Source organism: Gouania willdenowi, chromosome 6, assembly GCF_900634775.1.
Source record: "Gouania willdenowi chromosome 6, fGouWil2.1, whole genome shotgun sequence".
Taxonomy (NCBI): Eukaryota; Metazoa; Chordata; class Actinopteri; order Blenniiformes; family Gobiesocidae; genus Gouania; species Gouania willdenowi.
In genome coordinates, this window is record NC_041049.1 from 62,099,751 (window position 1) to 62,125,513 (window position 25,763).

General features: G+C 38.4%; 2 protein-coding genes across 3 annotated transcripts; one reads left to right on the forward strand and one right to left on the reverse strand.

The window, feature by feature from the left end:
* Positions 1-108: 108 nt before the first annotated feature.
* On the forward strand, positions 109-10,837 carry neil1 (nei-like DNA glycosylase 1). Of its 2 annotated transcripts, none has more exons than XM_028449661.1 (10): positions 109-242; positions 1,547-2,018; positions 2,091-2,210; positions 4,793-4,901; positions 4,992-5,076; positions 5,169-5,290; positions 5,373-5,400; positions 5,480-5,550; positions 5,615-5,786; positions 10,716-10,837. In XM_028449661.1, the coding sequence occupies exons 2-10, from the start codon at positions 1,573-1,575 to the stop codon at positions 10,748-10,750; spliced, it is 1,188 nt and encodes a 395-aa protein (XP_028305462.1). In that variant the 5' UTR covers positions 109-242; positions 1,547-1,572; the 3' UTR covers positions 10,751-10,837. The 2 variants fall into 2 exon arrangements, with proteins under 2 accessions (XP_028305462.1, XP_028305461.1); XM_028449660.1 differs by having other exon boundaries at positions 5,615-5,785; positions 10,712-10,836.
* On the reverse strand, positions 10,766-25,763 carry man2c1 (mannosidase, alpha, class 2C, member 1). The gene is given in 27 exon segments (XM_028449659.1): positions 10,766-11,195; positions 11,293-11,396; positions 11,689-11,831; positions 13,012-13,091; positions 13,179-13,288; positions 14,240-14,383; positions 14,466-14,622; positions 15,139-15,243; positions 15,335-15,429; positions 15,508-15,593; positions 16,721-16,867; positions 16,937-17,022; positions 17,099-17,220; positions 17,966-18,089; positions 18,942-19,009; positions 19,011-19,088; positions 20,518-20,613; positions 20,688-20,804; positions 20,867-20,959; positions 21,859-21,969; positions 22,045-22,151; positions 22,874-23,063; positions 23,151-23,328; positions 23,416-23,486; positions 23,795-23,918; positions 24,130-24,255; positions 25,558-25,763. Coding segments are annotated over 27 exon segments (3,075 nt in total). The 5' UTR covers positions 25,659-25,763; the 3' UTR covers positions 10,766-11,083.

The window sequence follows — 25,763 nt, forward strand, 5'->3', positions numbered from 1 at the left end:
TGCTTAAATATCAAATAAATATATAGTTTTTTTAGTGTAGTGTAGCGGTGACTAAAGTAAAGATCCACCATTCCGTTTCAAAATCACAATTCCTGTTTGAAATCTCGCGATACTTGGAAGTTACCAAACATGGAGCTGTTGCACAATGTGTTTTGTAACGTGTGTGTAACGAAGCCCTGCAGGTTTGGTCCACACCTGTGCATTGACTGCTGCACGTGCACAGAAGTCCTGCTGCTGCTAAAGTAAGTTTTACATTTTATTCACTTTATTATATTCTCAACTCACGTTTGGCTCTATTCACATTATTGTTGTCATGGGATACCATTGTGGCAGTATTCACTGAAATCTCATGAATGCATTTTTAATGTGTGATTATTTCTTGGTTTAATGACATGTAGTAGTGTTATTTTGAGATATAATTTATAGTTGATAACTTCCTATAATGCAAATCTGAATGAAAACTCTCACTATTATTGCTCAAGGTAAGTAGATAATTTAAGGAAGTGTCTATTGATACGGAAACGTATCAGTTTATGAATTTGTGCTTATTAGCATGAATCCAAGCACATTACATTTAAACCCACCTGATCGACCCCAATAGGAAGTGTCTATTGATACGTATCAATAGACCTAGATGTCGTCTATGGTGCCTGACTCATGAATTTTTCCTTCTGCTGCCGTGGGTTCGAATCCCGCTTTTGTAATGTATATTTTTTCATTTTAACATATTTAACACGGCAAATTCCACCTTTAAAAATACATATATGAAAAATATAAACATTTTAGGGTATTTCCTGGGTTAGGGCTAAAATAAAATTGTTAGCAGGGTAGCTAAAAATAAATATGAACTAAAATAAAACTGACAGAACTTTAAGTCACGTGGTGCACCTATCACGTGACCTAAACTGGCCAATGAGGGGCGCTGCGTATGTATAGACTGGCAGTCTATTGATTCCGTATCAATAGCCACGGCATTTATTTATTGATCCAATTCAGTGTCATATATAAAATAATTACCATTGATTCTGTTCTGCATGATCAGAAAACTACAGCCTTTACAATGAGGAATATGGGTCATTCTATTCACAAATAGCCCACGCACTTCGGTCTGAAAAAAATCTGAATTTGTTTTTAACAATAGTTCAGATCAATAGTACAGTGACTATTCAAATCAATAGTACAGTGACTATTCAATAGTCACTGTACATTTTTAGTTTGATCGGATTAATACTTTTTGAGATAGGGCCAACATCCCAGCAACAGTATATGCATGCTTGATATGTGGCAACAAATTAGCATTTAACATGTGTTATCAAATTCAAGTTATTTTTTGTATGAACTCAAAAAATATCATTATTCAATATAATTTTATACACTGTATATCATTTTAGACACTGTATTGTCTTCTTTGAGAAGGTATTTTTTAAATTTTTTTCCTGAAGGACTTTAAGTCAGGTGAGATGAGGCAAAATGGCTCCTTTAAAAGTAAAGGTACAAACCGCTGCGTTATATCGTCATGTGATTTTCTATTCTTTGTCATTTAAAGCAAAGCCTGTTGATCCTATCGTCGAGATGCCAGAGGGACCGGAGCTGCACCTGGCCAGTCTGTTTGTGAACAGAACCTGTGAGGGTTTAGTCTTCAGTGGACCTGTTCAAAAATCTGAAGTCAGCAAGAGTCCAGATGTGTCCTTCAGCTGTGAGGCGTATCGTATCACAGCCACGTCCAGAGGGAAAGAAGTGAAGGTCACGCTGACGCCCATAAAGACAGACGAGTCCAAACCCAGAGGGAACACGGACCGACCCTTGGACATCGTCTTCCGCTTTGGGATGTCGGGCTTTTTCCGCTTCACAGCAGAGGATGAGCTGCCCAAACACGCCCACCTGCGTTTCTACACCAAAGAGACGCCCTGTAGGGTTCTGAGCTTCGTCGACGCCCGCAGATTTGGCAGCTGGCAACCTGATGCAACCTGGAATCCAGACCGGGGCCCGTGCATTATGTTTGAGTACCAACGCTTTAGGTCAGTATGTAATGGTATCATCTGTTTACCTGCAACATGACTGTCACACTAATGTGTAAAATATTCCTTCAGGGAGAACGTTGTGTCTCACATTTCTGACCGAGCTTTTGACCGACCAATCTGTGAAGTCCTGCTCAATCAAAAATACTTCAATGGGATTGGAAACTACCTCCGAGCTGAGATCCTTTTCAGGTGACTAGTTAAATATATATATATATATGTGTCTCAGGGGTCACCAACCTTTCCGAAACTGTGAGCTCCTTCAAAGGTACTGAATAATCCAAAGGGCTACTGGTTTGATATACACATTTTAAATACTAAATTACCACTGTTTCACTTTAATTGAAGGGTAAGATAATAAGGAAACCTAGTCGTAACTTAAAAAGGTAGGAACTATTTCAACATGCAACACTTTTTTTTCTTAATTCAAGAAATTGTTTAATTTTCATTACATTTCATAGAAAATCATTGTTCCTACTTTACTACCTCTTGTGGTCCATGAGGGATACCTGGTGCCCGCAGGCACCATGTTGGTGACCACTGGTCTATCTCCATTTGACAAAAGCTGAGCGGTGTGTGCTTGGAGAAGTTTTTTTCTATTTGTGTTGCCGACCAACCAGAGTGAGATTTATATCCGACACAGTGTCTCACAACAGGAATAATCAGTTCTTAATCTTAAACACAAAAATCTGAAACAACTTATCTTATTATGGATATTTATACCACTAACACTAAAGTAGACACTGTAGCTGTGTTTCCATTAAGACGGGCATACACTGTGTGATTTTTTTTTTTTTTGTTGTACTCAGTTCCAGCACAAATTGTGCAACTCAATCCGTGTATCATTTGTTCATTAGTTTTTCATTATGTAACAAAAACATGAAAAACGAAAAAAACACTCATTATTTGATATTTGTTTCCAAAACCAAAATGAAAAAATGGAAAACGCCTTGTTTTTCAAATTCAAGCTCTTTTGCTTCGGTACAGAAAACGGAAAATGAACACCTTTATTCGTTTCCTTCATTACTTATTTGTCAAAGTACGTGACCCGGAAGTGTACTCTCATCCGACGCTAATGGCTATGCTAACGGCAGTTCGGCATGACAAGATTGCTGCTTCCAACTGTGCATCCGAAACGTGTCCTTTTGGCTTTAGCTGGTGATGGACAAAGAACCTCCTCACGGACATTTCGGAGGATTTAGAAACTTCTAAGTGTTGCAGAGCTAAAGATATCTCAGAATGTGTAACGCTTCACTTCCGGGTCACGTACTTTGGCAAATCGTTAATGGAGAAAGCGAATAACGGTGTTCGTTTTCCGTTTTTAGTTGTCTGTACCGAAGCAAAAGAGCTTGAACTTGAAAAACAAGGCGTTTTTCCATTTTTTCATTTTTGTTTTGGAAACAAATATCAAATAATGAGGGTTTTTTTTATTTTTCATGTTTTAGCTACATAATGAAGAACGAATGATACACGGATTCGACTCAATTGCAGCTCACGATTTATGTTCTCACACTATACGTACCAACACTCTGACACAATCTGACTGCTCGAACTGTGTGTTCATACACGACACGTCGGGGTCTTGTTTCTGGAAATGCAACGTACAAATTAGAAGAAGAAGAACTCTGAAGCGTTGTCATTAAAACAGAAGAAGAAGAACCCGGAAGTGGAAAGACACTCGTAAATCTCAGCAAAAATAGCTTTAAGAAAGAAAAGTGATGGAATAGGAACTGGCAGTACGGTGCGTCAGTTTTACAGCGGTCCTACGGTGTTTGCACAAGCGCAGTGTGAGAGTTTGAGGTAAGTCGGTTCCTGGCACTGCTTCAACAGTGATACCCTCACGAGGAGCGACTCGGATTTCAAACATGTTTGATTTTCTTATGACCATACGATTGCTGATCGTAAGGTTTTGCTTTTCGTGACCCCATGTATACTAACTATACCATACTACACCATGTATACTATACCATGTATACTACACGATGCACGACACTCGATTTAGCAGAGACTCGGCCCGATCCCAAAAATAGACGCACGAGTCAAAAATCGGCCAAAAATCGCACAGTGTATGCCCGCCTTTACCCTTAGTAATGCGCAAAATCTAAATAGCGCAATACAAACTGGTTTCGGAAACACCTGAATTTCGAAAAACACTGAAATATTGCTAAAGAGTTTTTACGCTTTCATGAGAAGGAATTTCAGACGTTTCGATGTTCGAAATGTGTCGCAAAAGCGCAACGGAAACTTTTTCCGCAAATGCATGTACAGAACATGACGTACCTGGTCACATGAATATTTCTCTCTATGTATGGTACGTGTAAACAGAAGAGGAGACCGGGACATTTCTTAGCATTATACTTAATTATTACCTCCACATTAGACGTGAAAAAACAAAGGAATACAGAGTTATAAGGAGGTTCTGAGAGTCCGTTTTTCTGCAGCGAAGTCTCGCAGGATGACATTTCACAGGAGTTACAAGGCTCTAAAGCAACCTTCAATGGAAAAACATTCAAAGCACAATTATACTTTGTCGACATTTACAAATATTGCTTTTATTTTGCGAGAATCTGTAATGGAAACCCAGCGACTGTCTTCAAGAAAGGGAGAGAAAAGCAGCTTTTAATGTGCAGCTGTACAGAGAAACAGCACTGTGACACAGTATCACTATTATTATCTAACGCAGGGACAAGATAATGTGTTGAAACACAGGATCTTATGTTTAGTTGAAGAATGAGACTGAAGTTTCTTTTTTGTTTTGTTTTGTTGTTGTTCAGGTTAAGGATCCCTCCATTTGTGTCTGCTAGGACTGCCCTGGAAGGTCTTGAATCAGAGGATTTAACTGAGAACATCAAACCTGTGAAGGTCGAGTCTGCAGATGTTAAGGTAAAAAGACAAAGATATAAAAACATGCTTTTCCATCATTGGCTAACTGCATTTTCTGATTTATTGTGCATATATTATGTCTTGCTTCAGTCCTCAGGAGGAAAGATAGTGAAAGAGGAAGAAAGTGACTTACTCAGACTTTGTCACACAGTACCTCTGGAGGTGGTCGGCCTCGGTGGGTTTGAACGTTAAATATCAGCTTCAGAGATCAGAGATTTGTTCATTTGTTTTTTTTGTTTTTTCCCTCCCCGGTATGTTTTATTTTAGGTGGAAAAGGCTACGACCCAGAGAAGTCTGATTACTCTGGCTTTAAGGCCTGGCTGCAGTGTTACTACGTGGATGGGATGAAATCCATCCGGGACCACAATAGCAGAACCATGTGGTTCAGTGTGAGTTGAGAATCCTGTTTGTTGGACATTTCACACAAATTAATTAACTTTGCTCACACTCATCTTGTTTGTTTGAAATCAGGGAGATCCAGGTCCGCTGGCACCAAAGGGTAAGTGAGAGGTTGTCATGGAAACATAGAAACATGGTTCAAAGTTGGAATAAACTTTTATCTTTTCATCTTTCTTAAGTATTAAAGTCACCCAAGACTAAAAAGAGGATAAAGAAAGAAAACGAGCATGATTACACACAAAATAAAAAGGTGAGACATTATTTGATTCATATATGGCAATTATCCAGCTTTAACATTGTTTTGATTTTCTTAGGTGGCCAGAAACGGCTCTAAAGGAACAGTACAGAAAATCAAACAGGAAGGGGAAACTAAAACAGAGAAAAAAGTGCGACCAAAGCGATCTAAGACCAAGGAAGTAGAAACTGTGCAGCGTACGGATGCATCGAGCACACGACAGAGGAAGAGCAGCAGTGCAGAGCTAACAGGTGAAAAAACTAAACCTAACCAAAAACACTGGTTAGCTGTGGTCTCAGGAGTGCTTAGAGATGAAATGAATAATGAGATTAAACAATTGGATGTTCTTTGGTTTGAGCTAACCAGTATCTAATCTAACCCTAATGTCACAGTATTGACGATATCACGATACCACGGTATTACAAGTGCCTCGATATCGTCGTGGCTATGTCACCATATGAAATAATGAGCCGTTGCGCAAAAAAAAAAAATGTTTTGGGTTGGCTGTTGTGGACCATTTCACAGTAAACTACAAGTACCATTATGCTTTGGGGCGTCGTCATAGGTTACAGGCAGTTGAGCGAATGGCGTACAACAGTGCGATGTCAGAGGTGAAAGGAAGCTTGGTGGATGGTGGCAGCAGTAGAGCGAGGTAGAAACAGAGGAGTTGGTAGAACTTGTGCATGATGCAGTAGCTCTAAGTCAGAGGTGTGGAAACATTTTGGTTTCACCACATCAACAAACCATGAAGGAGAAAAGGTGGACAATATGCAAACACTGCAAGGGTACCGTGCGTTGCTCTTCTGGAAATACAAGCAACATGAGGAACCACTTAACAATGCAGCATCTAGAAAAGATTAAAGGGTCCATGTTAAGCTAAATGGACTTTTCTGTGCTTTAAACATCATAAAGTGCTATAAGGGCTTCATACACATGCCCAAAATGTTTTTTTCATTGATTCCATCAATCGTTAGTTAGAGGGTGATTTGCTCCTTTCTTACTGCAGGGTGAGCCCAAACACCTCGCTCCAATTTGATGACACGTTCCCACTTTGATGACGAATTTGACGCGGCACTGAGCTGGAGAAGCCGCGCCTCCAGGAAGCTCTCTGCCATGATTGTCATGTAAACAGACATGCCCACAAAGGTGAGCCTTTCAGCGTCCTTCGCGCAGTGCTATGTATGTACCGGTGAACGCCCCGCCCCCACGCTTTGTCTCGTGTTTATAAAGCAGCATGAGCTCGGCTACGGAGTGGGTGGTCCGTCCTCTGGCCCTATGTCACCGTGCGGGGTGGAGGAAGTCAGTGTCCCGTCTATAGACACGCCCACTCCTGAATATGCTTAAGAAGGATGCAAATCAGCTTGTTTGTGTAGAGTTGCTCAGAAAGTGACTTTTCAGAGGCTAAAACTCTGGAAAACAGACGAGTTTGGGAAAATAAACCTCAAATACTATTTTTTGGGGTTCTTAGAACAAATGGAGATGGGAGAAAAATAGCATCATATGGACCTTTAAGGATTGTGTCAAAAAAACAAACTCTAAAGCATTTATAACTAAGTTCCCTCAGAACAGCTCAAAGGGCTCAAGAAATAACAAGAGCTGTTGCTCAGTTACGCCTGTTTTCTGTCGTTGACAACAAGGGTTTTAAAAGGTTAGTGGATACTTTACGTAAACGCTCAGAGATTACTCCTAACCTTAAATGTTGACTTGTTCATCTTTCTCTGGAGAAACTTAAAATTAATCTGAATATATTGTCAGGCAGTTTGCACTACTTTGTTTTCCGTGGCTGTTTTTATTAAAATATATTTTATTTATTGTTACTAAACTGTTTCTGTACCTGTGTTGCCTTTAAGAGTGCTCCAGACTCAATTAGAATTATTGCACTTTAGTGAAAGAATCTATTCTTTAATAGGAAGTATTTTTTTTTTACGTCATAAATCTAAAAGTAGGACAAATACTGTCAAAATGGTCATCGTTATTTTTATTGTTAGCATTGCTGCTAACTGTGTGCCTTCATGTAAAACTGCGCTTTCCTACAATATTGCAATAATTATTGTACCGTGAGGTTACTACCTTGTGTTACGGCAATGTTGTCCATAACTTTAATAAAAACTCTGCAATGTTGGTGCATAAAAAGGAGGATGACCCTTTATAAAAAAAAAAAAAATACAATGAAACAGGTTGTTGCAGCTCACTGAAAATCAAATATTCTCTTGCGTTTGAGAGAAAGAAAAGGAAACGGAGTTCTCATCAAAATATACCCATAATGTTTCAACGAGTCCAAGATGGTGTGGCGCCTTTCTATCTTAATTATGTATGTGTGCACAACCTTGAAGTCTGGTGCCAACTGGAACAGTATCTCCATGTGAGGGTGTGCTATCAAGATATGTGAGCATTGTGACCCTAGCTGTGACTCAAGCAGACAGGGAGTGTGGGAAAGACATCACAGGATAGCTCAGAAGGAAATCTCACCATATACAGAGCATCGACATTCAAGCACACATATAATCACACTCGAATATATGATAAAAAATAATTTTGCCCCAACACTTGATTATACCCAACTGTGAGATTTAGACATAGTTACATTCCTAATATCTACCAAAGTGCCAACGTGCAGTGATTCACTGATAGGAGAGGTACATAAATCTTGGCATTCCACCATTAGAAGTGATTTTTGACCACTGTTGTGTATCAACGTTTATATGAACAAAAATATAAACGCAACACTTTGGTTTTTGCTCCCATTTTTCATGAGCTGAACACATACATAAAAGACCTATTTCTCACAAATGTGTCTAAATCTGTGTTAGTGAGCACTTCTTTGCAGAGATAGTCCATCCCACCTCACAGGTGTGGCATATCAAGATGCTGATTAGACAGCATGCTTATTGCACAGGTGTGCCTCAGGGTGGCCACAATAAAAGGCCACTCTAAAACTGTTCGGTTTCATCACACAGCACAATGCTACAGATGTTGCAAGTTCTGAGGGAGCATGTAATTGCCATGCTGACTGCAGGAATGTCCACCAGAGCTGTTGCCCATGAATTAAATGTTCATTTCTCGACCATAAATCGTCTCCAAAGATGTTTCAGAGAATTTGGCAGTACTGTACATCCAACTCACAACCGCAGACCACGTGTAACCACACCAGCCCAGGACCTCCACATCCAGCATGTTCACCTCCATGATGGTCTGAGACCAGCCACCCTGACAGCTGCTGCAACAATCGGTTTGCATAACCCAAGAATTTCTTTACAACCTGTCAGAAACTGCTTCAGGGAAGTTCATCTGCACGCTCAGCGTCCTCATCGGGGTCTCGGCTTGACTGCAGTTTGTCGTTGGAGAGGTGTTCTCTTCACGGATGAATCCTGGTTTTCACTGTTCAGGGCAGATGGCAGACAGCGTGTGGCGTCGTGTGGGTGAGAGGTTTGCTGATGTCAACGCTGTGGATGGAGTGGCCCATGGTGGTGGGGTTATGGTATGGACAACGACCACAGGTGCATTTTATTGATGGCATTTTGAATGCACTGAGACACCGTGACAAGATCCTGGGGCCCATTGTTGTGCCATTCATCCACGACCATCACCTCATGTTGCAGCATAATGCACGAATAATATTTGAGAGAAATAGGTCTTCTGTGTATCTAGAGAATGTTTTAGATCTTTGAGTTCAGCTCATGAAAAATGGGAGCAAAAACAAAAGTATATTTTTCTTCAGTGTAGATGCGTTCTAATGATGAGGTGAGTCTATCAAAAGCTCAAGAAAACATAAGTAAATGAGGATTTTACCTGAAAAGTGATTACTGCCCGCTCAGGGACCACAACCAGAGTTGTGATGCAAACCACAGGAATTGGTGCTGGTTTGAACTGATTTTGAATGCATTTACGGCTACAACAGGCTGTGCTGCAGCTGCTGCATGACTCACAGAGGATGTATGGACCACAGCCAGTCTGCATCAGTCATCTCTTTTCAGGAAGCAGCACCTCCTACTTTTTTTTTTAAAGTTTGCAGCTGTTGTAACGTCTGCTCGCACTGCTTTGAGCCTTCTCTGGAATATTTGTTTTTGAGCATAGCCACAGAGAAGGAAGCAAACACTTCAGTCTTTGAACTTTATCCGTTGTTGTTTATGGTTGTGTCTCAATCAATCTTTTATTTGTATAGCGCCAAATCATAACCAATGGTATCTCAAGACACTTTACAGTAGAGCAGTCTTAAGGACGGACTCTTCATTTTATGGATACACACATATGCATATATACGTATATACACATACATATGTATCCCACACCCAACATGAATTCATCATGGCGTCTGAATTTTGTGCACTAACAAGACGTCCTGTGAACATAAGGACAAAACGACAGTCCCTTGGTGGAAAACAGCTGGCCTGATATAAAGTGATGTTCAGTTCTGCCAATGGAAAAGCACAGTTCAATGACACAAATTAAACAAACTATTATTTAAACTTCAGTGCTTGATAGGTTAAAGCTAATTTTAGACGCTCTGCTGCTAAAGTCTCAGTTGGTCACAGGGGGTCCTTATACCAGGGTTGGGGTCAATTACATTTTCAAATATCCATATTCCATTACGATTACATTGACCAGCATTTTTTCCAATTACAATTATTTTTTATCCTCAAAGTCAAATACTGAGCCTAAATAACCTAATAAAAGTTAACCACCCTCTTGTGTTAGCTTTCTGTTAGCATCTCTTATGAAAACGAGTCCTAAATCAGCTGTAAAATACACTAAAAACACATATCTATCATCTTATTTCTTTCCTATCTATTGGTTACCTTGTTAGGCTTTCTAATCAATAAAAATTTAGGTTTTAATATTTTTGGTGTGGACGTCTGAGCCTTTTTTGTCAGTATACACCTAGATGTAAATGTTTTTGAAATGGTAAAATATAGGAAAGCTTGATATGAAACATATTTTAGTAATTGTTAAATACATATGTGTAGAACTGTACATAGAACTGTAATATAGTTCCCCACTTTTGCGTTAAATTATAATTGACAATTTTTATCGAATTTTCATGCCAAATACAACTACAAAGTCAGCTATCTAAACAATTACAGTTATAATTTACCCAAACCCTGCCATATGATATACTATAACTGATGTCTGAGTTTTTTTTAATCATTTGAAATGTCTTTGTCTTTTTTCTTTTGTTGCAGCTCCACAGAGAAGAAGCCTTCGACGGACAAAATAAGATCTACAAACCATGTTGTGTTTTTATACATTTACTTTTTAAAAAAAGAAAAGAAATAGTTTCACATAAAAACATCTTTCCAAAAAGGTTTGTTTGACACTTTTGTTTTTTAAATCACTCAATTATTGTAGCAAACATTACAAAAACTGTGTTTGAATAAAGTCACAGTAAAAATGGCTTCATTTGCAGCTTGGTCAAAGTGATCGTGAGCTTATGCTCAAAAGTCAGGCTTTTGTTATTGACTATGCTAATCTGTGCTAACTAAATGAAGTTTATTAACTTGATCTGATTTTGAACAAACATTCCAATGTTCTTGTGAGACTTAGAACATGATCACATGACGAGCAGAAGGGTAATGATTTGAAAGGGATTGAAGTTGACAGTAAGTGTTCCTGATTGGACTGGTACTGGCCTGGTTGAGTCCCGCTGCTCCAGGAGGTCACAACTGAAAGGAAAGAAGGTTTGGTTAAAAAAAAAAAAAAAAATATGCACAGGATGATTACAAATCAAAGATAATGGTTAAAAAAAGGAGGAACACCCACTGCCATGCCTCCCTAACAGGAAGGCTGGTGTGCAAGGCTGCAGAAACGCTGCTCCCGTGGGACTCGTACAGACGGACCACCAGGGCTCCCTGTGTGTCCTCAGCCTTTCAAAACAAAATGAGGAAGAAGCATGATTTAATAATGGGTTTACTAGTTTTTCCACTGGTTTTCAATCACGTCTAGGGTGTCTGAATATTCCCTCCTATCTCTTTTCAGCCATATTATCAGATTATAACTGATGAAACAGACACTGTGGTTCACCTTTTTCTACTCCTTTAGGAAGTTTCCTAACACCTTTCCTTAACTCTGTGACATCAACCATTGGGTTAAGGAAAAGTGGATAGGAAAGGAGATAGGAGGGGCTATTTGGACACAGCCTAGTATTTATTGTGAAACCTGTTTGATGGTCTCCAGTATGACTGCTTCAGAGCTGAGGGTAAAGGCGCTCCAGGGCTCGACGTGTGGAGCGTTCTGCATTAACCTCAGAGGAAAGTTGAGGTTGTAGGAACACTGGATGACGGAAGCATCTTGGAAAGATCCTGGACAAAGAAAAGTTATCTGGTTCTTCTGAACAGCTTGTGTAGCAGAATACAATTCTAGTTATAAAAACGACACATGGACAGTAGGCAGCGTTCCTGCGGATCCTTAAAAAGTCTTAAAAGGCATTAAATTAATTACCGATAATCTAAAAATAATTGTCATTAAAATGTCTTAAATCAACGTTTTAAAGTCTTACATTTTAACAGATAAGTATGATTTTATGATTATAATTAGTCTCATGTTTCAAAATAAATGGTAACATTAGTTTTTAATATAAATATAATTTACCGTAACATTGCACAATCACGACAGTGGAACCAACTACAAAACAGTGACGTGGTCGCAGCGGGGCAGATGTGCATCATGCTTGTAGCAACTTGGGGAATGGGGAAAAGTAAATTTAACAAAAAATTTTCTTAATGGTTTTTATTTTTTGTATTTTTGTTTCATAGATTTCAGGCTATTTTCTGTAGCCGTCTTGTGTGTTTTGAGTGATTTAGATCATTTTAATCTGTTTTTTTGTGTACTTTCTATAATTAATGTGGCATTTTCCCCCCTATTGTGTTTACTGTAAAGTTGGTCTTACATTTAATTTCAAATGGCATTAAAAAGTCTTGATTTTAATTTGACTGAAGCTGTAGGAACCCTGCTAGGGCTGGGCGATATCAACCAAAAGTCATATCTCAATATTTTTTTCTCAAAATGCCGACATACGATATAAATAACTAAATAAAGTCTTACCAGAAAAACAATTCTGGGTTGAATTTGATGCTGAAAAATGCCACAGAGGCACATTTATTAATTAACAGTTCCACAATATGTGCAACTTTTAGCTTTTTCTCTAGTGTGGCTTGTTTAGGGGAAGGTCTGGGTTAGGACGCATTTAGTAATCCATCTATCTGTGATTTTCATGCTGTTCTGAGAAGTAGTAAAATTAAACAAGAAAAATAAACTATAAAACTATATATCTCAGAAATTTAAAATTAAAAAAGGACACTGACTGTATGAATAATATTAAATACATGTATGATGTGATTGTATAAATAAAAACAAGTTAAAATAATATAGCTATACCTCATTATAGGTGATAGTCATTTTCTATATCTCCAAAATAGAAAACTCGATGTATCTTGAATCACGATATATTGCCCAGCTCTAATGGACACCAGGGAAACTCACCTTTGTGTGGCATGAGTGCATATGTGAAACGATGAGTCCCCATGTCTGCAGTGGTGTCTGGAGCCTTGGCTGCTCTCAGCCTGAAACAGCATCATACAGTATATTATCAGCTGTCTATTGCTGCTAATGGTGTATTAATATTAATAATAACAGTGTAACATCCTCACAGAGACAGCGTCATTATGTTCTTGTAGATGGAATAACCGTATTTGCAGTCATTCAGCAGCGCAGCTCCAAAGTTGTGTTCTGACAGGTCGACCCATTTGTGACCCCAGACCTGAGAGGAAAAGTAGAAAATAAAACCAGTTTAAATGTAAATGCTCCGATATGTTAAGGTTGGTACATAGAAATGATTTACTGCAGTTATTGTTGCTATTGTTGGTTACAAATTGTTGGTAATGGAAACACAGCTTGAGTTTCTTGTAGGGATGTAACGATTCACTCAACTCCCAATACGATTCGATTCACAATACGATTGTCTCACGATTTATTTTACGAAATTTTACAAAATACAAAAATGTTTGGGTTCAAAACTATAAAATACTGTACTGTTTTCCTTTTATTTTTTTATTGTCAAAATAATCCCTTGATAAACTATTCAAAACAATGCAATTTAACTAAAAATAAATCTTGAATGAAATAAATAAAGGAATAATCCAAATGAAGAAGAAGCCTATTAATTTAAATTCTGGTTCTATAGTAAACAAAGCAAAACTTCATAATAGTTTTTTCTTTTTATAAGTGCAACTGAAAATGTGTTTTGTACCTTAACAATTGGACTTAAAAAAAAAAACAAAAAAAAAAAGTCATTGCACTGTATTTAGGTCAGATATTTGTTTGGACCAGCAGAGGGTGCTGGTAACCCAGTGGTCGGTTGGCATTGTTATGGCAATTATTATATTCATCATCATATCGTCAAATGTGTGTTCATGTGGGGTAAGTAATCATTTATGAATATGTTTAAGAGTAGAAGGCGGCCAGAAAGAAAGTAGTAGCAGATTCCGCCCGCCGCCAACACTTCTGGATAGCGCCCTCTGCTGTTTAAAAAAAAGTACTGCGATTCAATTTTATCGATGTGAACAGTGATACCTATGAATTGATTTTTAACTGCCTTATGATTAATCGTTACATCCCTAGTTTCTTGTCTCAGATCACGTGTGATTTAAGCTTCCCTCGTACAGTCTGAACACATGAGATCAAAGGAGAATCAACTCAGAAGTACCGGTACCTCAAATCGGGCCCAGTCCCATGAGGTGTTCCTGTGGGTGGGTCTCTGCAGATGCCCGAACTGAATCTCATATGTAGCGTTTGGACTGTGCACTCGGACAGGAAATTCAACCTTGAGAAACTTGTGTGACTCCGCCCACTGCACCTGCAAAGAAAAGAAAAGTCCCACTCGTGTTCAAAAAGAGGTGTCCTAAAGATTCACATTTTTGTGAAACACTGCCTCGCACCTCTGAGGTGAACTTAATGTAAGGACACATTGCATCCATGATGATTTCCTGAGTGATTGTGCTTTTGTCGCTGATCCTGAGTGTGAAGCGGACACTCCCACGGAGTCCACCTGGAGACACCACATGGACACCTTTAACCACCTCCTGCACCGGCTTCCTGTGGGTCACAGCTCTTGTTAGCTCAGTAGTGTTAAAGTCAGAAACTTTGGAAAATAGTATTATTTTCAACTACAGCTGCAACTGACGATTATTTTCATAATCGATTAATCGGTCAATAAATTCATCAATTAATCGATTTTTAAAAAAAACACAGCACAAACAAACACTCTGCGCGTCCACACAAAAACACTCGTGACGCACGCACACACAAACACTTGTGCACACACACACAAAGACTTGTGACGCCCACACACAAACACTCGTGGTGCGCTCACACACAAACACTTGTGCACACACACACAAACACTCGTGGTGTGCTCACACACAAACACTTGTGAGTGCGCCAACACACAAAGCTCTACAGATGAAACAAACGGCTCTGCGTCACGGTCAGTGACATAAATCCCACGATACAACGAATCGATAATGAAATTGGTTTCCAATGCATTTAATAGTCGATTATGGTTTTTAGCAATTCGTATTTTCAACCAAATGAGGAAGAGTGTGCTTAAACCTCGTCTGAAGATGATAGTCCATCACATCCCAGGCATCCCAGTACAGTGGAACATCATCAAACATGACAAACTGGTTCCCACAAACCCCATCACAAATAGTTTCTCTGAAACAAAGAGACAAAAAGGGATCAGATCGCTTTTTATTTGTAAAAATTCCCCCCAAAAAAGAGCATTGGACACGAGTTTGTGACGTACCTGTTTGCACTGATTAACACCAACGATGCCAATGTGCCGTCTTTGTTTATTACAGCCCGTAAAATCCCATTCTCCAAGAGAACAGTGCCATTCTCCTGTAATTTAATTATAAAACTAAATGAGACAAGTGTATTGTTAGCAATGGTAAGACTTAATATACACACGCAGCATACCTGTATGGTGACGGACACTTCCGACACAAGCTGAGGCTGTGTGTCTAGGATGGGAGATGCACCGATACTGGGGACTCTCACCAGAGCTGCAGACCAACAAAAGGCCAAAGCATGAATAAAAAAAACTAAACAAAATTTGGGCGAAGTTTTCATTAGGGACACAGATGTGGAAAAAATATGTCTGGGCCCGATACTTTATTAACATTTTGTTTTTAGGACATATTTTACCCACTGAAATATCAAGTGGGTTTTTTGTAACACAGGTTCGATTGACGACTTTCAGCACTTTTCGCCATGTCATAACTCTGGGTCCCGCTACTGCAAGATGAATTTTGAAAATTTTATTTCATGCTACCTAAGCATATACGCCATTTTATTGTCCAGTATCACCATATGTTTGATGTACAAAAACTTGAATGTTACCACACTTATTTTTAAAAAAAGTGATTTTAGTTAGTGTCACAGAAAACAACTTCCACTCCATTACCCTAATGAGTCAGTGTCTAGCTCTTTGAACTAAAAACTACCAAAAATATCTTGTGTAACCCCCATAGCTATGACACTGGAGCTTATGTGCATATGCACAACATGTCAAGTATTTTTTTCCATTTTAACCAGGAAATAAGGTGGGTATGCCTTTTCCTTTCCACTCTGTTATCATCAACTGTATCCATGGAAACCCGAGAACAACTTTTTGATGTCAATCTTTAAAAAGGCAATGAAGGACATTAAGTATTACAACAGGAACTATTGAGTTGTACTTCAGTGTGTGACGACTGTGACCCACTTTGATGTTGTCGTTCCACTCTGTTACCTTTGATCTTCATCATTCAACCCCATTTGCTGCTATGCTGGACCAGCATAGCAGCAGTGCTATGGTCCTCTGTCGGGTCCTGTGGTCATACGGCACAGAACCCCACCTTTACTCACATGAAAAATTAAGTGCGCTACTATAACCTTTGAGTTCCATGATTTTCAACGTCCCAAATGTGGCCCCAATGGAAATTTTGCCCATAAAAAGTATCTAAATTAATTGAAAAAGACAAAAACATGTTATTTTATAAATAAGTACATTCAAATACCAAAGAAAAACCTTAAAAAATGTGGCGTTATATGATTAAAAAAACTTTTAGTATCTGAGATTTGTTCAAATGTATCAAATTTAAAAGCTGCATTCCCAGCTTATTAGTTTACAGTATATAATGATTCATACCTAAACCACGTTTTCCCAAGTCATCTTGCGTCTGGATGACTTCATTGCGTTCCCATGGCAGAGAGTTGAACACACCCGGATGGCAGCCTTTAGTACCCAAGGCCTGACAGGCCTCATGTAGCAGTGCAGCACCATCATGCTTTATATCTAAGAGAAAAAATATGTTAGAGATTGATTGAATCAACAGTTGTTTTATTAAAAATAAAAACCCTGTACCTTCATAGTATTTCATCGCATCCTCCACGACCATCTGTATGCAGCTGCCAGGAATCACGTCATGAAACTGGTTTAAAAGAAGAAGCCTGCAAAAAGAAAAAGCCTCTACATAAAACAACAATCCAAACCCTGAATATTGATGGTTCTGCTGTGAAGTCCAACCTCCAGAGCTTCTGAAGCTTCTCAGTGGGATACACAAACGTGCTGTTACGCTGTAGTGCCAAGCTGCAGGCCACTTCTACATCGTGCAGTAGAGCCTCACACTGTCGATTCGCTTGTTTGATCTGGAGGCAACAAAACATGTGACAAAGTTAATAAACAGGGATGACACATTCATTTAAATAAAATGACTGACTGTCACAAATTAGGCTGTTTTTCCACAGGTAGTTCTCAAAAATTGCACACTGGGTTTCTTTATTTAAAAAGTAACTACCATAAACCCCAAAACCTGCTGAAAAAAAATTATTTGGTATGAAATAATGTAGAATATTGATTCTTGTCCAACTCTTGACATTTTAGTTGACATATTTTATTGTAAAAATGTAAGAGTGACTGCCCTCTATGGGTTGAAACCCAGCATCACATTGTTTGTGACGTTTTGAGGTTTCTTACATCACACAGCAGCCCTGTTAGCCCCGCCCCTTCTATAAAAACCAACACTTGTGGACTCTGAAATCTGTTGTGAGTAGTTTAGATTGAAAGAATTGTGAATAAAGAGGTATAGTCAGTACTGAGTAGGTAGTTAGCATAGCGTCGACTGTTCTTTAAAGGTCCAGTATTATGCTATTTTTCACCCATCTCCATTTGTTCTAAGAACCCCAACAACATAGTGTTTGAGATTTATTTTCCCACACTCGCCTGTTTTCCAGAGTTTTAGCCCTCTGTAAAGTCACTTTCATTGTAGTAATCATAGCATTTTTTGTATTTTTCCCCTATTGTGGCACGTCAGGCAAAACCTGGGGTTTAGTTACTCTTTAAAGAAGAAGATGAATTTACGTTGTTTTCTTTTACTGTTTGTGTGAAACTCACCGCAGCCTGTGTCGTGTATGTGCCATTGTGCAGCTCCAGAAAAAGCTCTCCTGTCCACGTGCACAGCAGGTCAGATTCTGCCTGAAGCTGAGAGAAAAACTTGTCTGGACAAGACATCTGAACCCTGAGGTGAACAATGAGGTATTTGGTTACTGTATGTTTAGTATGGCCCATCCATAAAGTCAGCAAAATGATGGTCCATTGTTCTATAAAGCTGTGATAACCACATTTATTTATTTATATCATCTACTGTTATCCAGAAAGTGTATTATTATTTTTGCCATAGTATATAGTCATCTTAAAGATGTAAATCATTGTTTTAATCAGAAATAAAAAGGGTTAAATGTGACCAAAAATGGTGGAAAAGGTGGTGATTTTAAAAACCACAAAAATTGGTTCAAATTTGCCAAAAAACAAACAGAAAAAGTGGTAAAAAGGGTTCAAAGTGTCAATATTGGCTTAAAAGTGGCAAAAATGGAGGAGGGGGAGTTGGGGCAACATAATGTAAAAAGTAGGAACAATTGTTTAAACTGGCAAATAATGGACATGATAAATGTGGCGAATGTGGTTAAATTGGCAAAAAATAAGCCTGAAATATGGTGAAAAGATGTTAAAAATGATCATAATGGGTCAACATATGCAACATTAGGTGTGAACAGTGGTGGAAAGGGTTTAAAAGTGCTGAAAATGTCTTGATAGTGGAAAAAATGTGCAGAAAAGGCATTTAAATGTGTTGAAATATGATAAGTTTAGTGTAGTTACAGAAAAAGGGTAAAAATAAGTAAAAATGGGCTCAAGTTGTTTGAAAAATATTCTTTGTTTCTTAAAGGTATCTGGCGACCCCCTACCAGTGTCTCGCGACCCCCAGGTGGAGAACCCCTGCATTAGACTACAAAATCAATAGTTGTAGTGTTTAGTTTGGTTGTGGCCATTGATGTAGCGTAGTAACGGATAGAGATGTGGGACAGAAACTGACTTGGGGAGTCCATCTGTATCCTGGACCAAGCTCAGTCTGTCCAGCATGAGTTGTGTGGGCCCCCCCCCCACCATCACCAAATCCAAAGAGGGCAGCGCTGTGGTTGGCTCTGCCTTTATCTTTGTTGTTCCTCACAGTTTTCACCAGCTGTAGCAGGAAAACACAAACATTATTACACAGTCAACACTCACAAGGTGAAAGTAACGGATAACAAGTACTCACATTACTGTAATTGAGTTCTTTTTATGGGTACTTGAACTTTTCAAGAGTATATTTATAAATCAGTAATTTTACTTGTACTTGAGTACGTTTTAAAAGAAGTGAAGTACTTTGTTACATTTCTACACCCTGAGTACATTATTATTTTTTGTTTTAAAATGAGAGAGATTTTTTATTTTATTTTGAGTTGAATTAATTGGTGTTATTTTATTTAAAAATACGAATGATACATTTTAACAAACCTTTTATTTTATACATATGCCTTTGTGGAAAATAAATTAAGTTTAAGTTCCATTTGTGCTAGATTTGGTCTCTTCCTTTTTAAGTTTATACATGAGATGTTTACTGTATGTAAGGGAACCGAGATTTATTACCAAAAATAAACATGCGCTGATTGCTCAGCGTTCCAGCCGGCTGATTGGTAATGTCAGACACCTGGGCCCAGTGTGCTGAGGTTACTTAAGCTCCCAGAATCCTTCACTCACTCTCTCCTCCAGCCTCGACAGGTACACACCAACCTTGGTTTGGATATGTTTGATTAGATCAGGCTATAGCTTTGTTTACACCTTACAACACTCACTCATGCACATTTTACACTACTGACTACCAGTGTTTGGAATAACAGCGTTTAAAATAATGGTGTCTTTTTTTCAGTAATAGGCTAATCTAACTAATTACTTTTTACGCTGTTACGCCGGTAACGTTACTGAACGTTAAATGCGGTGCGTTACGTGCATTGATTGAATAAACTGTTATCTGAAAGCACCCCTGGCTTCATATGCAGCTGTAATGAGGAGGTGGGTTAAAAACAAGGTGAGCGATTATGATTGGCTAAGGTGGCGTCATGTTTCATGGTGGCCAATCAGAGCCAGTGTTTTTAGACATGTGCCAGTAACACAAATAATTTTACTTGGTAATGAGTTACTTTTATTTTAGAGTAATTAAATTACTAAGTCAGTTACTTTTTGGAACAAGTAGTGACTAACTATAACTAATTACTTTTTAAAGTAACGTTCCAAACACTGGTTACTACTGATATACACACAATGTAAATATTTAATTTGGTTTATTTTGATGGAATTTAAGATATTTGGTCTAACTTGGTGTCTTTGATTTGATTTATTTACTTTTTTATTTATTGTTTTTTAACTTTAAAGTTTGATTTGTTTTGTATTAATTAACCAAAAAAGACGCTTTGAAATGTTTGCCTTGGTCATGTCTCCCTTTCAAGCTGGGTCATGACAATGTATGACTTACTTGCACTTGTGTACAATTTCAATCAACAGTACTTTTACTTGGGTAAGATACAGCAGTACTCTTTACACCTCTGGTTAAAAGCACTGCAATCTGAACTCACATCTTCAACCTTGCCATTCATAGTGTAGGAATCTCCAGGAGGAAAGTGAGTTAAAACCTTGGAGCCGTCCAAGCCTTCCCAGAAGAACGTGTTGTGCTTTAGAAACCACAAAAAGAAATGAAAACAATGTGAACAACAGCCACCGATGCTTCGCTTTAACATGAACCTACAGGAAAGGTGTTAACTAAATTCCAGCTGAGCTTCTGTGTCAAAAAGTTGGCGATGCCAGAGCCCTGCATTATCTGAGGAAGTTGAGCCGAATATCCAAACGTATCGGGAAGCCAAAACTGAGGAGAGACAAAGAAAGGATGAGAACAGTTCCTACGAGTTGTGATGTGTAAAATTTCACCTCTTTGCAGTGCGTCCCAAACTCCTGTTTAAAGAAACGCTGACCCTCCAGGAACTGTCGGACCATGGACTCACCTGACGGCAGATTACCATCCTGAAAAATAGATAAGTGGTTAGCACACCTTGGCTAGTGATGATCATCCACTCAACTCACACACCTGCTTCTAGACAGCATGGAGAATGATTAAGGCTAAACGATTATTGCATTTGCGATATTATCGCAATATTTTAAAACTCAATTTTCTAACTTTTTTTTAGTAATTTATTTTAAGTTTGTTGGGAGTTTGGTTTACCTAAAAACGTCCAATTGGTTAAAGCAGATATTAGTTCTTACTTTTCCTGCACTTTGTGATGTTACTGACTGGATATTAGTAAGCTTTATTATTTTCTATTTATATCTGTTTATATTATTTATTTATAGACTGTCCTGTGAAGTTCAGAGTGTTTAAGAAGTGCAGTCCACATGTTTGTTTCATGAAACGTAAAGTTGGTTAAATATGTTAAAGAGGTGAAGCCAGATTTGTTTACTTTATTGTTGAAATCTGTGCGTTAAAATTTACATTTTATATGTATTTAAAGTTTAAGTAAATCTGAAATTGTCTATTATGAAACAGATTGATTTATTGCTTGTGTTCATTGATGAATACATGACAAGAGGCCCTTGAAAAAATAATTGCATATTAAATTGAAATATTGAGAAAAAAAATTGCAATTATATTATTTTCCAAAATCATTCAGCCCTAGTGAAAGTGTCTACATTGTTTGTAGTAATGATTTGTTCGCTCCATAAGTGACAAACTGTTTAAAATTGTCAAATAAGCAAAGTTAAAAATGCTGTAAAAAAAACTTCCGTTTTCGAGATAAATTTCTAATATTTTCCAAACTTCATCTATGATGACTCAAAGAAATGCAGTATAACAAAAAGTTTACAGCAGCTTAGGCAGCTTGGCCATAATTTAAAAAAGTCAACATGTTCTAAAGATTAGTTTGTACCATTTCCACCCAGGTCCCTCCGACTGGCACAAACTGGCCTTTCTTTGCAAAATGCTGGATCTTAGCGTAAAGTCCAGGATACCAATCTTTTACCCACTGGAATTGTTGGGCCTAAAACAGAGAAGATACATTAAAAACCTCAGATGTCTACATCAGAGAAAGACATATGTATTGTAGTGTAGATACCTGAGAGCATGTAAACACAAAGTCTGGGTTCTTTTCCATTAGACCAACCACCGTAGTCCAGCTCCTGCCACATTTTCTAATGGTCTCTTCATACGGCCACAGCCAGGCTGTTTGACAAGAAAGTGCAAATACTTGAAGAATTCTAAACAGTCAAATCTGTTTTTTTTTTTTTTTTTTTTGTTAAATATCTTTGTTTAAATCAGGGCCGTCCACTTTGGGGCCCGTGATCAGCTTTTGCCTGCTACCCATATTGTTTTTATTTAAAATATATAAATTAATGTAATACAGTATAGGGATTTATAAGAAATTCTAAAGCGGATTATTTTTCTCGAGTTTTAAAGGATTGTTTCAAGGCAGGGAAAATGTAGTGTTTAGATCTTATAAGAGGGTTACGATGTGTTGTGTCCCATTTTTTTTGAATTTATATTATTTTTATATTGCACGAAATGTCTTTGTAGACATTTAGATGTTTCATAATTTTGTCATAAAACACAAATAAAAGTGTTCTTCAATTTCAAAACAACTTTAAGTGTTTATTTTGCACAGTTATGTTATTGGTATATTTAATTTCATGCACTGCAACATGAATGTTAAGTTTTGGTCCGTGGCCCTCCACAGGGCATCATTTTTGGCCCTTCAATAAAAAGAATTTGGGCACCCCTGGTTTAAATGAAGGGACTAAATAGATTTTTATTGTAGTTACTACTTAATTGATTGGAATTGAATAGTTAAAACAATTAATTTCCCTTTGGACATAATTTTCTGCTGCTAACCATGAAAGGCAGCACAGTAATAAGCCTCATAACTGTACTTATTCATAAACAAGGACCTGAGTCGATGTGGCAGTGGCCCATGGCGTGGACAGTGTGCTGGCTTTCTCCGTTGCGTTGGCTAAAAAAGCCACGCGCCATGTTGCGTGCTTTGGGGAAGGAGCTGAAATCAAAGGGGTCACAGACATTCACCATCTCATTGAGGGTGAAGAGCGCCTGGTAGCCTCGCTGCTCTCCTTCTCCAAGCTCCTGTGGAGATGGATTGAAGGTTTTAATCACCTAAACCTGAATTACAGTAACTATACTACACTGCCTTCTTGTTTTGGGTGGAAATACCTTGACGATGTCAACAAGCGTCTCAAAATCAGTCAACAGCTCCCTCACTTCTCTGTTAAATATCACCAGCTCGGCCCTTTGCACAGAGAACAACTTGTTTGGGTCGGGAGCTGCAATCATGGATCCTTGACCAGCACCAAAAAGCCCATTACAAGCCATTTCCAGGTAAAGTGTAACACTAAAACACAGAGAAAAACACAAGAGTTCAACTTATAAGCAGGACTTTGTGCAGAAGCAGAATGACACATGGTGCTGGTCAGCTGACCTGTGTGGCTCCTCCTCCGTCAGACACTCAGACAGGATGTAACTCGTCTTTTCTCCTTCTTTAGTCAAGCCCTGCAAGTGAAAACTCACTAATCAACACTGTAACTCACTAAGGGAGTCAATCAACTTGGTATTTTATTGTGATGCACCGAAAGTCTGGCCACCAAACACTTTCGAAACTTTTTTCTCACCGAAAAAAGCCAATGGAAGCGTCTGTTTTCCAATACATCTGAGCACTAAAGTGTTTTTTGAGCAGAGTTGACGGAGCACGTAAGCCGAGTTGTAAAGAGTACTGATATATCCTAATTTATTTTGGTGTCAGTTTTGGCCAACAATTTTCATTTCGGTGCATCGTTAGCACTTTAATGAATCCTAACCACCTGTACTGGTTCTCCGTCTCTCCAAACCATTGCCTCACCGTCGCTCTCCCATAAAAGATGGATTTCCTTCCCTCGCCAGGACTGTGGAATATTAAGTTTCACCTCAAACCAGCAGGTCCACCACCTTCAACAGGCAGCAGACTGTGATTAGTGTTAACAATGGACTCAACAAATGGTCGAAATGTGATCTTTAATCGTATTTTAAATCTTGTAAAGGTTAAAAAACCATCCCAACTTGGTTAATTTAAAATGGATTTGGAATTGGAAAAGGCTTCATGCCGTGTGACCCAGGTCAAAACAATAAAAAATAAGATTCACGAAGCCACATTACTCACGTAGGTCCAAAGGTAGCTCCGATTTCATAAGGTGCAAAGTTCTGTTTAGAGGCTTCAGTGAACGAGATCCGTTTAGAGCTGAGACAGGAAGCGATGGACTCAAGAGGGCAGCTGTCTCCATAAAGCCTGTAAAGACCAGTTTAAAAGCTTTTATCTGGGTGTTCCCAATGACAGTGGCTATCCGTACGGTTGTCGTATCAATATACCGACATTCTATCAGCATGCAGCGCCCCTATTTGGCCAGTTTAGGTCACGTGATAGGTCAGCCATTGCCCAGTTTAGGTCGAGTGACTAAGACTAAACCTTACCCTAAACCTAACCCTAAAAATTGTTGCAATATTGGGTTATAACCTAACCCTAAGACGCTACGTACGTGTACGTCGGTAACCGTACCAATAGCACCGGGGGTTGTCCGTATGGCAAAAGTACAAAGGGACAATTTCTTCCCCAATTATCAACTAAAATTATGAAGTGCAACCAAAAAAAAAATGCTTCGCAGATCCTCAAAATACATTTACCCTGAACTCTAAAAAGGTTTGGAAAATGTTATCTTGATAACAGATTGAAAAATGCTATGCTAAAAACTCAAAGCAGAAATGTGATGACTCTAGAAAATATAAATCAGTCCATTTATGAATTAGCACAAAAAAAAAAAGTGGGTCGCGATTTAATGATCGTGGCAAAATGTGGGTCCCAGGGTGAGACCAGTCGAGAACCCCTGCTCTAAATCAAAATTAATGTGATCATAAAAAGATTAGGAAATTGATGAAAACTTATTGATAAAGTTTCCATTTCCTGCTGTGATAAGCTCTCAAACCGCAAGGGGAAGACATATCCATAGTTAAATATTAGGTTTTCATTTTGTATGGTGAAGAACTGAATTAAAAAGCAGCTGTATTAACCAAAAAATAAACACATGAAGCAACAGTAATACGTCATCAATAGGCAGAGGTGGCAAAAGTACAAGTCCTCAATACCCAAGTAAAAGTTAGATACTTCAATAAAAAATGACTCTGGTAAAAGTGTTAAAGTTGCTCCCGTACTTGAATAAAGGTCAAAAAAAAAAAAAATGCTACTAAATGTACTTTGAAAATAAAAATAAACAAAAATTAATTATTTATTTTATTTTAAGAAAAATTTCATTTTCCGGTAGTGCGCATGTGCACGCATGCGCATATACAATCTCAGTACATGACATCGGCCTAACAGAAAACATAACGAGCTCATTTTTAAATGTAAGGATTAGAAAGCACAGGTATTTGTTGGAAAAAATAAGAAGTAAAAGTAAAAAGTCGTCAAAAAAAAAAAAAAAACCCTCAAGTCTTGGGGTCTCTTAAAACACCTGCCGTTGCTGCAGCAACTAGCCACGCGACAGGAAGTCGACAACCAGTTAAACTAATCACCACTCAATCCATAACATGGCATTACCGTCCCCTCAGGTTGCAGTCTGTGAAATACACATCAGAGATGAACTTCTCGGCTCTTTCCAGCAGTGTTCGTCTGTTCTTCAACACGGGCCGGTGAAACATATCGAACAGCAGGTGTTTACCGCTCTGAAATCAAAACGTGAGCTGCGCTACACAACAAAATGTAGTAAAAGACAACCTTCCTTCTAGGTTCCGGATGTCGTATGA

Excerpts from the sequence above, each read along its gene's own strand:
- neil1 (XM_028449660.1), top strand. The coding sequence starts at position 1,573 with ATGCCAGAGGGACCGGAGCTGCACCTGGCCAGTCTGTTTGTGAACAGA. Across the intron at positions 5,401-5,479 it reads AGGTCCGCTGGCACCAAAGG|TATTAAAGTCACCCAAGACT; the intron begins GTAAGTGAGAGG and ends ATCTTTCTTAAG. Across the intron at positions 5,786-10,711 it reads GCAGCAGTGCAGAGCTAACA|GCAGCTCCACAGAGAAGAAG; the intron begins GGTGAAAAAACT and ends TTTTCTTTTGTT.